We start from the raw sequence: 15,205 nt of genomic DNA, 5'->3' as shown, positions 1-15,205 counted from the left end.
GGTATCTTGCTTTATGCATTTTCTTTTCAGCCAGTGGGTTTGGAAATGATGTATCAGTAGACTGTTTAGTTATAACTAAATAATGTATTTCCTCCAAGAGAGTGTATTTGGCATAGTAGAGTATACCATGGAGAAAAACAACCTATAGAAATAAACTACTTGTGGTTTAACTTTAGAATATGTAGTCATTTACAGTGTGTTATACATTCATACCTTAGGCCATCGTAATTTGCTCTGTGAAAGAGTGGGATTGCGGAAGTCTAATTTTTAAGGAAACTTTTCAGACCCAATGATGCTGCTGCTGAAGGTGCCGAGCCGTCCCCTGATGAGTCCAGCAACGAGACAGAGGAGTCGTTCCGGAGAAGACTGATCGCGAATCTGGCTGAGCACATCCTCTTCAGTAAGTAGAACAACGGCCTCTGTGGTTTGCGGTTCAGATCGGCGTGGTGCAGGGCAGACCGTATGGGTTCGGGCATCTGCTGGGCTTTGGTTCCACTTCTAGTTCCAGTACCTGATACACAGGTGATGATAAATGGGATATTAGCCAGAGGTGATGTGGTGGGGATTTGGGGTAGTCGGGTAAAACATCTCACATAGTGCCCGATGATTAGTGGGTGCTCATGCTTTAATAACATACAGTATTGCCACAGTGATTTGTTACCTCTTTTGCTCATGACTGTGTTTCCTTGAACTAACTTGTAGTGCAGCATCTAGGTTTATAGTTGCATGTCCCTTCCCCCTCTGACCCCATGATTATTCAGCAAATATCGAGGGGCCGTTCTGTGTAAAGTTTGCTTTAGCTGTGGGGACACAGATTGAGGAGCTAGTGGTTCAGCACCTACAGAGCCTGTGCTATTCTCAGGGGGTAGTTGTACACAAGCACTGTATGTGGGAGGGATCCAGAGCGGAGTACGGTGAGTGCAGAGCCAGTCTTCCTCAAGTCCAGATTGCAGCGTCCTGTCATGTGGTAGAGGTGGCTTTAGAGTCCTGGGGTAGCGTCCCCGTCCCTTGGTATGCAGCCCGGGTAGCTCTTGTCTCCACTTCCTGTGGCACATCCCCGCTCAGCTCCGAATCTCAGCACTTCCTGCGACGTTGGTGGAGTTCCACGCCTCTTCTGGCTCCTTCCGCTTCCACTGCTGCCTTGTGCCGGACAGAGCGTTCTTTCTCAGGCACATCTGACGTGTCTCCGTGCTTGGGTTCTGGATGCTAAAATAATACATCCTTAATGCTGCGGAGTTGGAAAATAAAGACAAAACCCACTGTCCAAGTAACCAGCAGTGTTGCTGTCTAGTCTCTAAAAATCCTTCTGACAGTTTTGTCTTGTGCTCTCTTCCATTTGTAACACAAATACACATTTATGTTTTTAAAAAACTCTTTATAAACATTCTTTTTGATGGCTATAAATATAGTACTGGATACTGTTTTTTTTTTAATGTTTTTTAAACACTGGAGACAATATCAGCTGTGAGTGAAGTATTCCTGAATTCATCATCATCTCAGAAAAAACCCCAATGGTGTCTAGTTCAGATTATTCCACAGACGTTCTTGTATTTGATTTATACGATTATAATTTTCTACAAACTCCGAGTATTGTGTATGGACTAGAGCAGGGGTGGGCAAACTTTTTGACTCGAGGGCCACAATGGGTTCTTAAACTGGACCGGAGGGCCGGAACAAAAGCATGGATGGAGTGTTTGTGTGAACTAATGTAAATTCAAAGTAAACATCATTACATAAAAGGGTACGGTCTTTTTTTTTTTTTTTTTTTTTTTTTTTTTTAGTTTTATTCATTTCAAACGGGCCGGATCCGGCCCGCGGGCTGTAGTTTGCCCACGGCTGGACTAGAGTCATTTCAAATGTATTGCTGTCCCCTTCTTCCCCACCTCTGACCTACCTCTGGGCCAGGTTGAAAGAAGAGGTGAAAATATGTTGAGCAGCATCACTGTGGGTCCTGTGGCGGGCCGTCCATTTCATTCTAATGCAGCCCATGGACTAGGCGGTACTCTCATTTTACCCCTGAGGAAGCTGAGGCTTGAGAATTTAATTAATTTCCCCCAAGTTGTGAAATTAATCAGTGTAGAAGTTAGGTTTTGAGCCCAGATTTTCTGACTTCCAGTCCTGTGGGAGGAGTATACAAGTACAGTTACAGTAGACTGCCGCCTGGGACAGGTTAAGAAATAGCAGTCGGATGTGCTGTAGAGCTCAGAGAACAGGCTCAGGCTTTGGGTCTTGCTATTCCCATACAGGTGTCTCTAGGTCATTCAGTAACTAAACTCCATTATCCTCCATTGAAGGTGCACCTGCCTTAGACTGAATTCTGTTATATGACAAATAGAGATCTCTAGTGGCCCAGAACACAGTGTAATGTAACTTCCTTTTGATAAATCACCTTTATGGGAATGTGGTAGAGGACTTTTATAGTTTTAAATACTCCTATTTAAGATTTAGGTACTTTTAAAAGTTTCAGCTGTGTATATTTTTTAAAAAGTGCAACTAAAGCTCTGTGCTTGCCTTTCAGCTGCTAGCAAATCCTGTGCCATTATGTCAACACACATCGTGGCCTGCCTGCTCCTCTACAGACACAGGCAGGTATGTCCACCGCGTCACCTGCCGCTAAAGACTAAGCGTGAGAATGCTCTGCCAGCTGCTCAGACCCATTCACTGATAGATTTGGCCCACTCCTGGCGAGGACTGTGAGACAAACAGTAATATAAGCCAAGGACCCTGCCCACAGGAGCTTACAAATCCAATGACAAAATCTACATGAAAAAAACTCAAGAGACTGTGACATATATATCATGTGTATATATGTATATGTACATGTGTAACATATACAGATATATATATAATACACACACACACACACACACACACACACACACACACACTAGAGGCCTGATGCACGAAATGCGTGCAAGGGGCTCCCCCCTGCCGCCCCTGCCTCGGCCGCCTCTGCCTCAGCCTCCGCCTCCACCCGCCGCGGCTTCATCTGGAAGGACATCTGGTCTAATTAGCATATTATGCTTTTATTATTATAGATACAATAATAGTAAGACATACTTTGAGTGGTATAGTTAATGTAAATAAGGCATATTTTAATTGACATGCAGATAGCGAATGGCTTCCTAGCTATTTGATTTGTGTTTAGCTATTTGATTTTTTAAAAAGTGCAGGTTCCATCTTCCTACAATGCGCTAATGCTAAGATGGGACTGGTCATGTTCTCACCAAATATAGTGCCAGTATCTATGGGTACCCAATAAATATTTGTCAGATAGGTATTTAATGGGGAAATTTGTGCTAAAAATAAGCACTTCTTACTTTCAGATGGTGGCTTCTGCTCTCTGTGATCTTATGTGCTCATAGCACATGTGTGGCTAGAGTGCTCTCTGGATGTGGAATATCAATTTCTTGACATTCTGGGGGACCAGCTTTTTAACCAGTTTTTTTTTTTTTTTTTTTTTTACTTTCTCTGAGTTGGTGGTGTGACCCTTTTTCTGTATGTGCTGACATGGAGCTGCAGGAAAGCCAAGGCAAGAAGAAATGCTCTGAACGGCCTCTCAGCCTTTTGGGAAGTAGTTTTCCCTGTCCTGAGACCTTTCTGTGTGTTTCTCTAGGGAATCGATCTCTCCACCTTGGTGGAGGACTTCTTTGTGATGAAGGAGGAGGTGCTGGCCCGTGATTTTGACCTGGGCTTCTCGGGAAATTCTGAAGATGTGGTCATACATGCCATACAGCTGCTGGGAAATTGCGTCACAATCACCCACACCAGCAGGAACGATGAGTTTTTTATTACTCCCAGCACAACTGTCCCATCAGTCTTTGAACTTAACTTCTACAGCAACGGCGTCCTGCACGTCTTTATCATGGAGGCCATCATAGGTATGTTGGGCCCTGGAACATTTTCATAGAAAAATACAAGGGCCTAAAACACCCTGGGGTCTACTTCAGTTTGGATGATCACCCCTGTTTGAGGGAACGTGTTGCTCTATTTTTTAACTTCAAATAAGAATGTAATCTGCTGTATCACTGTTTATAGCTTATTTTTGCATCTATTATTCAGTAAGTAGCTCATGAATTACGGCATAGTATTACACTTATGATTGAGGGAGAGAGGTAAGGTGTCTTGCTGTCCAGAAGCGGCAAGATGGAGTGAGAGGAGACAGACACGTGGCGGTGATGTGAGTGGTGGGGCTCAGTTGTGATCAGGGCCGCAGGGAGAAAGGGAGCAGAGGAAACGGGCCCCAGAGGAAGGCTTTGGATGGAGTTGGGATCACATGGACACATGAGAAGTAAGTCCTGAGGGGATTTATTTAAATTCACCCTGAAATGCAGGTGATTATTTTTGATGTAGCAGCTGTTAAGGTAGTCCAAGCTATCCGAGCCAGTTGAGGTTTTCCTTGGAGCTCTGAGGCTGCAGCTTTATTGATGCGTTCATCTCCTCAGCCTGCAGCCTTTACGCAGTCCTGAACAAGAAGGGTGCGGGCGCGCCTGCCGGTGGGGCCCCCACCCTGATCAGCCAGGAGCAGCTGGTGCGGAAGGCGGCCAGCCTGTGCTACCTGCTGTCTAACGAGGGCACTATCTCTCTCGTAAGTAACAACTCTGCCTGTTCTCTTTTCTTGAGCATTTTTATGAAAATATAAACCAATTTTGTCTTTCTCTGTTACTGAGGCTTTACATTCTACTCCAGACTTATATGTTGTTTACTGTGTGGATGTGGCTGTTGGGGTCACTGCTCCAGTGACCACTTTGTGCCCCTGTGAGTTGTGTTGGGCAACAGCTCGACATTCTGCATCAGTCAGATCCAAGGTTACCGAGCTCTTATTTTGCATAAGGCACTGGGTCAGAGGTTTGTAAATAATTAACATGCTCACTCGTGGATGATGGAACCACAGAAGATAGAGTCAGAAACAGTCTTAAAATCATCTGCTCAGCCCCATCCTCACTTTACAAATGGGGAGACTGAGGCCCAGCAGTCCTGGTGAGCTCGCATGTTATGTCCATGCACTTGCAGACGTTTATAACGAGGCATGTGTGTTCAGCACTAGAGAGTGCTCTTTCCTCAAAGTCATCAACAGGTAGAACTCATATTCTATTTAAAGTCTAGTGTCCTGCACTTGGGATGTCTGTGAGCATGTGTGTGATGAGGGCCCTCCTCCACTGGCTTCTTCATAGGAGGCATGTTGCTGGGCCTGTTGGGGAATCTCTTGCCTCAGCCCTGGGGGGCGGAGTGGGAAGGGAGAGGGTAAATAGGCTCTCAAGTTTGCCTTTATCCTTTTCCTGGGTCTTTTCTGAATATTGAACATTGTGTTTCCTCATCCACCACCTTTGTGTACAGATTCTACACAAAGCTTTGAGAGCTTTTGCAGAGAAATTGTCTTGTAAAGAAGAAGAATGGGTGGTGGGGTGTGACAAGCGGCCCCTCTAAGGATTGATTCCCTTGGGGTGGGGGGGAGGCTGAGCTTGGGAGCACCCTTTCTGGGTGCTGCCACACTGTGTGCTCTGCCAGTCCAGAGAACCAGGCCTCTTCTGTGGCTTTGCCCGTGACCACCCATATTTATCAGGAGGGCGGGCATCGGAAATCTTAGGACTTGCCCAGTGCAGTGAGGTAGGTCATATCGTGGACATATTTGGCAGCTACTTTGTACGATGTTTTTCTGTTTTTACTAAAAGAGGTATAGGATCGTGACATTGACCTTGAATGTCTCTTCTTTCCAGCCCTGCCAGACGTTTTACCAAGTCTGCCATGAAACAGTGGGGAGGTTCCTCCAGTACGGCATTCTCACGGTCGCAGAGGTAAGGGGAATCAATCGCTCACCTTTGTTTGCCTTCGTTTAGTTTAGTTTCTTGCTCTTCACTTCCTTGTCCTTTCCACCAACTACTTTAACCAATATTACAATCAGTTATTTTAACTAATAATTACATTAGATTTGTAGTCAGATCCAGGTGAACAGACGAGAAAAATCAGCATGGGGAGAGTAAATGTCTTCAGGATTGTGTGACATTTTGGTTCCTTCCGTGTAACTGGTCTTGTCTAAAACATATCCTGACAATTCCAGATCCTGAAGTTGTTCTAAGATGAGATGTTTTACTCTCAGTGTGCTTGTAGTTCGCACATAGCATTTTTCTCTTTTGAGATTTTGTTTTAATGTTGGTAAATTCAGTAGAGTGAGTATGGCCTGGAAAAGAAGATATCAAATTAGAAGAGGTGACGATATTTTTATTTGATGTCTTTGGTAGCTTTCCCCCTTCTTTCCTTTGTTCTTTCCTTGCTCTCTCCCGAGTGATTCTGAGTTTGGAGAGGGAGGTGGATGGACCTTGCAAGTGGTGGGTAGAGAAGAGCGGAGAGGGAATGAGAGAAACGGCCGTGGTGGGTCCAACTGGCAGTGGCGTGTGCCTGTGCCTATTTGCTGACTCTTGCTCGTCCCCTGGCATAGCAAGATGACCAGGAAGATGTCAGCCCTGGTCTTGCTGAGCAGCAGTGGGACAAGAAGCTTCCCGAACCTTTGTCCTGGAGAAGCGATGAAGAAGACGAAGACAGTGATTTTGGTGAGGAGCAGCGAGACTGCTACCTGAAGGTACTTTGGGGAAGAATTGTGGGTGACTTTACAGTGATGACTTGAGGTTCACGTTGCCACTAGCTAATGAGGCTGATAAACTGGGTCCCTGGTAGCTTATTCTTAGCCAAAGTACCCACAAACCCAGCACGGTGCTTTCTGCCTAGATAATAAAGGCTCTCGAGCTGTTGAATTAATGCCTGGAATTGTTCAGCTTGAGTATAATTGAATAGAAGAGGAAACAAGAGCGGACATGGAGGAAGGTGAATGTCCTGGATGGCGCCGTTCATGACCTCGCACAGAACAAGCAGGTTCAGACCTGTGCCCACCCGCACTCGCCCCTAAAGAGGCGTGGTAGTGTTCAGTCACCCAGCAAGGGGGTACCCCACCAGCTGTGGGAGAGAGTAACACCCAGCTTCCTTGGCCTGGCTGCTCCTTTTGAGCCATTCTCCGTCTTGCCATCCCTTCTGAATGTTCTACATCAGCTGTTTGCCTTCAATGAAAACAAATCCTATCACAGGAGAAAATTTGGATTTTTAGAAGTTTGTCCCTCATTTAGAAAAATCAATTTTGTCTAACTTGTAATTTTAGAGATCAGTAATAGTGACCCATCTTTTCTGAATACCCTAAGTGGATACTTTCTCTGCAGTGGGATGGCACGCCTAGTTCACCACACACACACACAGTCAGGAGGTATGGCTTCTGGAGATTCCAAATGACAGAAGCTTTTCCCTTTGGGGTTTTATTAGTTTCAAGATGGGCCGATGATCTTGCTGCCACACACCAGAGCGGCTTATCTGAACATGCATGTCTTGGGGGTACAGGGAGAGCCTCGCCATCACCCGACCTCGCTGGACTGTGGGCTGAAGGCCAACGGGGCGGGGGGGGGGGGGGGGGGGGCGGGGTGTGCCAGGAAGTGGGGACTGGGGAGGACAGAGATGATCTTGTGGTCTTGTCATGTGACCTTTTTGTGTCCTTGAGTGACTGTTGAGTCAGGTTTCCAGCCCTGTAGAGACTAACCTCAGTACCAGCTACTTTCAGTGATGACAGTGTGTCATAATTATGGTATTCAAGTACCACGATTCCTTCTAGGCAGCTGCTCAGTGAACGCAAATCTCAAGTCCTGTAAAAGTCGATGACTGCGAAAAAGCGCATTTCAGCACCGAGAGTCATTCCCCACCGAGGCTCTCCCTGTGCGCACAAGCGGCAGGCGGCTCCTTGCAGTGACCCTGAGAGCACCTTCTCAGTCACTGGCCCTCCCGGGAGGGTCCGCTGTCAGCCTGCCGTCGCCCCTGTCGCTCCTCATGCGTTGTCTCCGCTCCTGCACAGGTGAGCCAATCCAAGGAGCACCAGCAGTTCCTCACCTTCCTGCAGAGGCTGCTGGGCCCGTTGCTGGAGGCCTACAGCTCCGCTGCCATGTTCATCCATAACTTCAGCGGGCCCATCCCGGAGCCGGAGTACCTGCAGAGGCTGCACAAGTACCTCATAACGAGAACAGAAAGAAATGTTGCTGTCTACGGTATGCATGCCACTAGTCTGGCTTCTTTTAAATCTCTGACTTCTTAGATTACAGGAATGCTCATTTAGGGGGGAAAATTGCAAAATTATCCTGACCTCTCACCCTATAGTCCCATCATTTGTGAGGTTCCTGCATGTTGTTGCATGTAGTTGTTTGTTTATTCTTGTTGCTTTATAGTCGCCCATTGTATGAATATTTAGCACATTTTATTCATTCATTCTGCTGTTGATGGATATTTGGGCTGTTGGCAGTTCAGAGCCCCTGGGAATAGTGCTGCTCAGCACAGGTTTGCACACACACGTCTTTGGGTGGACGTGTTTCGCATCAGGTTGGGTGCATATCCAGGAGCAGAGTTGCCTGGTCACAGGGTGTGTAGGTTCAGCTTTAGTGGGTCCTGCCAGATGCTGCCCACTTGGGCCAGTTGGCACTCCCACCAGCTGGGCCTGCTCAGTTGCTCCACCTTCTGGCTGGCACTCGGCATTGTCTGTTGTGTAAGAGGTGTGATTGGGGTGGGGTAGCATTTTATACACATAGGGTTTAGAGCCGAAACTACTGTGAATAGGAGTTTTAGAGACAGAGGGACCTAGAGATAGAGCTCTACCTAGAGAGACGTATAGATCTGATCTAGATCGGTCACTTTCTAGATGAGGCAGCCACCCAGGCCACATAGCTGGCTAATGGGCAGACCTGGGCTGGACCTTCTGACCTCCAGGCTTGTGCTCTTCCTGGCCCCACTGCCGCAGGAATCACCTGTGCTGTTTAAGGGGATTTCTGCACGTCTCCTTTGATTCTCACAAAACCCCTTCAAGGCAGATGTTTAAGTATTTCTCCTTCCCTTCCTCCCCGCTTCCTTCCTCCTCTCTCCTTCCCTTCCTGTCTCCTTTCCTCCCTTTCCCCCCTCTCTCTTTTTCCTTATTCTTCTCTACCCCCCCCCTTTTTTTTTTCTCTTAAAAGATGGCAAAGTAGGTTTAAAGAAACAGCAGATCATTCCAGACCTCACAGGTCACCAGCAGCAGAGATGGAGCTGCCCCGCTGCTGACTCGCTCTGATGCTCTGGCCTCCGCCCCTCTCACTGTGGATATGGGTTTTGCTGGGCCTGAACATTTGACGGGGTCTCACTCTTTCTCTACAGCTGAGAGTGCCACGTACTGTCTCGTGAAGAATGCTGTGAAAATGTTTAAGGATATTGGGGTAAGTGCCTGCCCCTGCGGTAGAAAAGCATGTGTTAACTTCCGTCCTCTTCCCCTTTGGACCCGGTCTGTTTGAACCCCCTTTGGGGTGGGTCGACCCCAAGCCGGAGCCGTTCCTGCTGGATTAGCCCTGAAGGCCTTTTGGGGGACGGGTGGGGCGTGTTGAAGGCGAGGCCCGCCAGTGCAGATTTCTTTGAAAGTTCCAGAGTTTTACTGGTTTTCCCCTTCCTTCCAAACCTGTTTGCATAGAATGTGTCCCTGTGTTTCCAGATGCTCGGGCTGCTGGGCAGGGGTGTTGATGGCGCCCCATGTTCTGAACGATTTCGCTTTGTTTTGCTATAAGTATTGCTAGGAGAAGCCTCAGCCGTGCTTTACTTTCTCGTATCACGTGGCACTGGGTTCTGCGGAGGTACCAGGGGGCTTTGTCAGGGACTGTCTGTGACTTTATTCCACCATAAATGTTAGAGGCTAGTGCACGGGCTGCCCACCCCAAAACCAGCACCACACCTGCACCCACCACCTCCGCCCCGCTCGCAGACACGGGCAGAGCTTGTGCTTAAAGGCAGACAGTTTCCCATGTCCTGCTGCTTCTGGGGTCTCGGACACCAGTCAGGGCTGGTGACAGAAATGTGCTTTTTTGTTGTTGTTTGCATTTAATTGAAGCTTTCTCTCTAGGTTTTCAAAGAGACCAAACAAAAGAGAGTGTCTATTTTGGAACTCAGCAGCACTTTCCTACCTCAGTGCAACCGGCAGAAACTCCTGGAATATCTTCTGAGCTTTGTGGTGCTGTAATAACGAGCGGCCGGCAGGTGAAGGGCGTGCACGAGCCCCTGGTGGGCTCAGCCCTTTATGGCTCCAGGTGGGAGGTGCGTCCTGTGGCCAGGCCTGCCCTGCCCTGATGTGGCCTCCTGGAAAGCAAGTGCCTTCTCCCCTCCGTGGGCCTGTGACCATCCCGACTGAGGCGCACAGCGGCCCGCAGATGACGCTCTGGGGGCCCCCAGCCTCCGCTTGCAGTTCCTAATCAGTAGATTACAAAATGAAATCTCAGAAAAGATTTCGGAGCTTATTAAAGATTTACATTTTAAGTATAACTGTTAAGGACTAATTACTGTGAAGGACGAAAAAAATGTAGTTGTACTAGTATTCTAGAACTGAATCTTGTGTGATATTTAATGCTGTCGGGGAATTCATTGGTATATTTTCTGATTAACTGTTAATCTTCCTTTAAAAATAATTGTCAACCCAAAGTGCTTTACAAAAGAATGGGCAGGTGTACATCACACCCAGGTATCCCTGTGCTGGTCAGATTGAGGATGTGTTTTCAGAGCTACATGAAAACACAGTGTTGGATTAGGTCAGGGATGGAGATAACATGGTCACATATCTGACACCAGGAAGTACCTTTCGCTGGCAGGATTCAAGGTGAACTTGGCCAGAAAACTGACTTTGACAACTTTTGCGCAGCTAAAACCGTACCGCTGCGTTTAAATGACCAGCAAGTATTTAAGAATGACTTCCGTTTCATAGCTGTGTCCTACCCCCCCCCCCCCACTCGGGTGGTCCCTCCTCTCACAGGTACAGCTGTTTCTTGGGGATCCTCCATCCACGTAGCAGCTGTGCCGGCGTGGTTGGCTCAGCCTGGGAGACTTGTTGGCAGAAAGGGCTCTGGCTGAGGCTGCCGGCGCAGGGCTCCCTGTGCTGCACACAGCGTGTGCATGAGCCTGGTCGGGGGCCTGGTACCACTCGGGGAGGGCAGTGTGCCACCCGTGCGGCCTTCGTAGTGGTCTGATGCCTGGTGAATGGTGGGAGACATTTATGGGTCTTTAGCTGTGAGGCAAAATCAAGGTTCTTTAAAAATTTAGCGAGTTATATGCCTCAATCCTGATGCCTCGTAGCAGCAAATCATGAAAACTTGTCTGTTCATAATAGAGGTGCCTTTTTAGTGAGTGGGGAGCATAAGTGTTCATTAATTTTGGTAATTTCTGGTGATTTCTTAAAAATGTGTTATTAAAACATTTTCTCACAGCTCATTGTTCCTCCTCTCCAAGGTATTATGGGATGAGGGACTCTCCTAATGAATATTGCATATCGTCTTTGAATTTAATATAGAAGTACTGAGAACGAAGTTTGTGCTTTCATAAGCTTGGATTTTAAACACTAATCGTATCTCATGAATATTCTGTGTTTGGGAGAGGGAAGGGTACTGACTAATATTTCACTTTGAATGAAATATCTCATTTGGAACTCATAGCAATAAGGTTGTGCTGCTGCGACCTCCACTCTCCATTCCGACCATCCTTTCTTGGTAGGAACTCGTGTACCATTCAGCTACCGTCAGTGTTGTCGGCTCCGGGGTGGAGTGTGGGCTTCACCTTGTGGCTTCTGTTTTACTAACTGGGCGTTCTGCGTCTGGGGGAACACACGGGGAGGCTTAGTTATCCATCCCCTTGGGTGCTCCCTATGTAGGCCAGCAAACGTGTCGCTAGACTCTTGCATTCCTCCCCTCCATTAGCGATCAAGGTTACTCAGACCGCCTCTTGCTTCTCCAGAATGTCACAGTTGGCAGACTTCCTAGTGGCTGACGCTGCTGCCCTGCTTGTGATTCTGCTAGAGCCGCGGCCGGCCAGCCCAAGCAGGGATCACGGCTTCGGCTTCTCTGGTTCTGTTTTCCCTCTCGGTTGGTTCGATTTCTAGGAATCTAATCAGATGCTTTGGGGAATGCAATGTGTGGTTCACTAGCTCCCTGGCCACTCAGCTCGGTGAGAATAAATATGCATGCTTTTTTGTAATTAACTGGTGCTTCAAACCCTTTTTAAGGAAGAAAAATCTCAACCAAAGTTACGCTCACCCAGGCAAGCTGACCCTCATGTTGTTTAGCACAACCCATTCTTCAGGGCCTCGTTGCGAGAACACCCACATCATCACAGTAAGGTTTCCGGTTTTGCTTAGATTTATTCTCATTGTTTCCCAGAAGCGGATGGCGTCCATGTACGATTAAACAAACTAGGTGCTTGTAAATAATTTATTACAGTTTACTCTGCATTTCTCTGAACCTGAAATGCATGCCCTCCAGGGAAAGGCTGTGAGTCAAATTACAAAACAAACAAACAAAAAATCCCCCAATAATAAACAATATGAAACTGCACTCTTTCAAAATGAGACTGTCCCAAGTCATTCAGAAAAAGGGAGGGACTTTTTGATCTCCCACATTTTAAGACAAAGAGAAAGAACTAGAGGGGAATGTGTGGGACTAGCAACAGAAACACCATGAGCCTCCCTTGTGAGGTCGAGCCAAGGGAATACCTGGGAAAGGCTGGGAATGCAGGAGCGTGTTCTGGGATGTCCGGGGTGTTCTGCAGAAGAAGGTGTCCCTGGGAAAGCAGGTCTGGCCGTGGGTCCTCTTTCCTGGGAACTCCCTGTGCACTCAGCGCAGTGAAGGCGCAGGGTCTGCGAGGACGCAGCCTTTTTAACCAGCATCTCCAAACTCGGGACCCCAGGACCCTTTCCCCTTCAGGACATCGGTGAACCGCTCACTGGTTCCCTCTGGAAAACATTTTGGGAAACACTAGGATGGGCAGATCTTTAAGGAGATAGAACAGTAACTGACCGGGCATTGAGCATGAACTTGGTGTCAGGTATTACATTTAGTGGCTATTTCCTCCCCTATTGACCATCAGCACAGAAAACTAAAGTGGTCAGGCCCTGTCCTTCGATGGGAAGATCAGCCGTCAGCGATCCTGGGTTTTTCACTGAAAGTAGCGAAATTAACAGCGATTAACTGGGGTAAGATTTTCATTCAGATTTAGAAAAAAAAAATTGCACAATTGAATGTAGATTTTTATCCACAGATAGTTCTAGTGTTTAGAAGTGACAGAACCTATGACCGAAGTTTATAAAACTTACTTTGGATGTAAATCTGCTTTTTTAAAACACTCTTTTTAGGGACTGGAGACTTGGCATCTGGCATTTTATTTTAATACAAACTAATGATTGCATTTGAAAGAGACTTTTGACTTTCTTTCTAAACACCTGAAGCTCAGAAATGCCCTGAGGGAAGGTATTAAACTGTGTGCCTGTTGTACAAAGAAACATTGAATTGTAAAAGGAATTACTCTCACTGTGAAATAACACTGTGTGATTTTGTGAGCAACATTTATTTGGAAACATTAATTGATTTTTATGCCTGTTAATAATGTATTGTAAGAAGCACAGAATTGTAGTTTTGTTTTAATAAACCAAAAAAAAATATATATATATATATATTCTTGATGTCTTGCATTTGTAGTTAAAAGTCTCCTACATGTAATTCATTATACAAACAATTGTTCTCGTTTGACTTCACACAGAACTTTATTAAAATGCATTAGAATAAACTCTCTTACTCTTACATAAATTTACGAGCCTTCAGTGAGTGGTTTATTACCGACTCAGAGCTCTGGAACGGTGATCAAGCACCGGCGTGGTAGGTATATAGCTACATCTCAGCTGTTGCTCCCCTTAGAAGATAAATGTTCATGTCACAGATATGTTCTTTGGGTGTCTAGAAAAACTCCATTACACTTGGTGCGTCTGTCATAGTTTTATAAAGTTTACTAGGGGCCTGGTGCACGAAATTCGTGCACTGGGTGGGGGGGGGGAGTGTCCCTCAGCCCAGCCTGCCCCCTCTCACATACTGGGAGCCCTCAGGCGTTGACCCCCATCACCCTCCAATCGCAGGATCGGCCCCTTGCCCAGGCCTGACGCCTCTGACAGGCCTTTGCCCTGCCCCCCAGCTCTTAGCTCCCCCCTGGGTTTCCGATCACTGTCAGTGGCAGGGGGCTTCTTCCTGCTTTCCCTTTCGCCTCCCTGCATTGTGCCTACATATGCAAATTAACCGCCATCTTGTTGGCAGTTAACTGCCAATGTTAGTTGGCAGTTCACTGCCAATCATAGTTGGCAGTTAATTTGCATATAGCCCTGATTAGCCAATGAAAAGGGTATCGTCGTATGCCAATTACCATTTTTCTCTTTTATTAGTGTAGATGGAAATATGTACTGAAGTGTTTGGGGTTTCCTACTAATTCATAATTGCTCAAAAATATTAGTTTAAGTAAGGCAAGGGTATTATTAAAGCACTGTTTTCTGGGGATCCTTATAAAGCACTCAGATGCATCCTTCTCTCAAATGAGTGCCCCCTGGCAGGGGTGGTCAACACGTGCCCAGTGATGCTGCCCGTGACCTTTGGGTGCCTGGCAACCTAACACCCAAGACCACTGCATCACTCTCTGCCAACCTCTCTCCCTGAACTTTGGACTTGAACCCCTCTGACTTCCTCTGGAATGTCATTACCGTGACTCTGCCTTCACCCTGTGGCCCACTCGCTCATTTTTTTTGCTTTAGCAACTCTCTTGCTGGCCTCAAACATGACCTTCCCTTATACCAAAATTCTAACTTTTATGACCACTCTCTCTATTATTATTTTTTTTAATCCTCATCCGAGGATATTTTTCCATTGATTTTTAGAGAGAGTGGGAAGGAAAGGGAAAGACAAATATCAATGTGAGAGAAACACATGGATTGGTTGCTTCCTGCATGCGCCCCAACTACTAGTAGGAAACCAGGCCCTGGAGGAGCCTGCAACCGAGTTCCCTGCCCTTGACTGGAATCGAACTTGGGACCCTTAGGTCTGCAGGCCAGCGCTTTACCCACTGAGCCAAACCGACTAGGGTCACTCTTTAAGTAGATACTGATTTTGAAGCCTAGTCTAATGTTTAGTCCTGTACTCACTAATTTAGTCCTTCCCTGTTCTAACACCTGGCAGTCTGTCTGGTACTCACGTGCCTAGTAAAATTCTAATGTTTCTTCTTGACAAAAGGGTGTTTTCTTGCCTGTTGTCTCAACAGCTGTGTCATCCAGACCACTTTCTTCTTCAGCTCTTCCTCGCCTCCTCTCCTTTACAAG

The 15,205-nt window shown here is 46.8% G+C and overlaps 1 protein-coding gene across 6 annotated transcripts in view; it reads left to right on the top strand.

Annotated features, from left to right (window-relative positions):
• Positions 1-13,517, top strand: part of GPAM (glycerol-3-phosphate acyltransferase, mitochondrial) — a 60,168-nt gene extending 46,651 nt beyond the window's left edge. For 5 of the 6 annotated variants that reach the window (XM_059661378.1, XM_059661376.1, XM_059661377.1 and 2 more), the window contains 9 exons: positions 285-400; positions 2,519-2,589; positions 3,617-3,881; positions 4,446-4,588; positions 5,718-5,795; positions 6,437-6,577; positions 7,886-8,075; positions 9,208-9,266; positions 9,941-13,517. In XM_059661378.1, coding sequence (XP_059517361.1) covers positions 285-400; positions 2,519-2,589; positions 3,617-3,881; positions 4,446-4,588; positions 5,718-5,795; positions 6,437-6,577; positions 7,886-8,075; positions 9,208-9,266; positions 9,941-10,057 — 1,180 coding nt within the window. In that variant the 3' untranslated portion in view covers positions 10,058-13,517. Of the gene's footprint in view, positions 1-284; positions 401-2,518; positions 2,590-3,616; positions 3,882-4,445; positions 4,589-5,717; positions 5,796-6,436; positions 6,578-7,885; positions 8,076-9,029; positions 9,183-9,207; positions 9,267-9,940 lie in introns of those variants that run through there. The other variant, XM_059661379.1, reaches the window with a different exon arrangement.
• The last annotated feature ends 1,688 nt before the right edge of the window (positions 13,518-15,205 follow it).

Source organism: Myotis daubentonii, chromosome 13, assembly GCF_963259705.1.
Source record: "Myotis daubentonii chromosome 13, mMyoDau2.1, whole genome shotgun sequence".
In the NCBI taxonomy this organism is placed as follows: Eukaryota; Metazoa; Chordata; class Mammalia; order Chiroptera; family Vespertilionidae; genus Myotis; species Myotis daubentonii.
The sequence above is the reverse complement of the archived record's forward strand: the minus strand, read 5'-3'. Positions and strand labels throughout refer to the sequence as shown.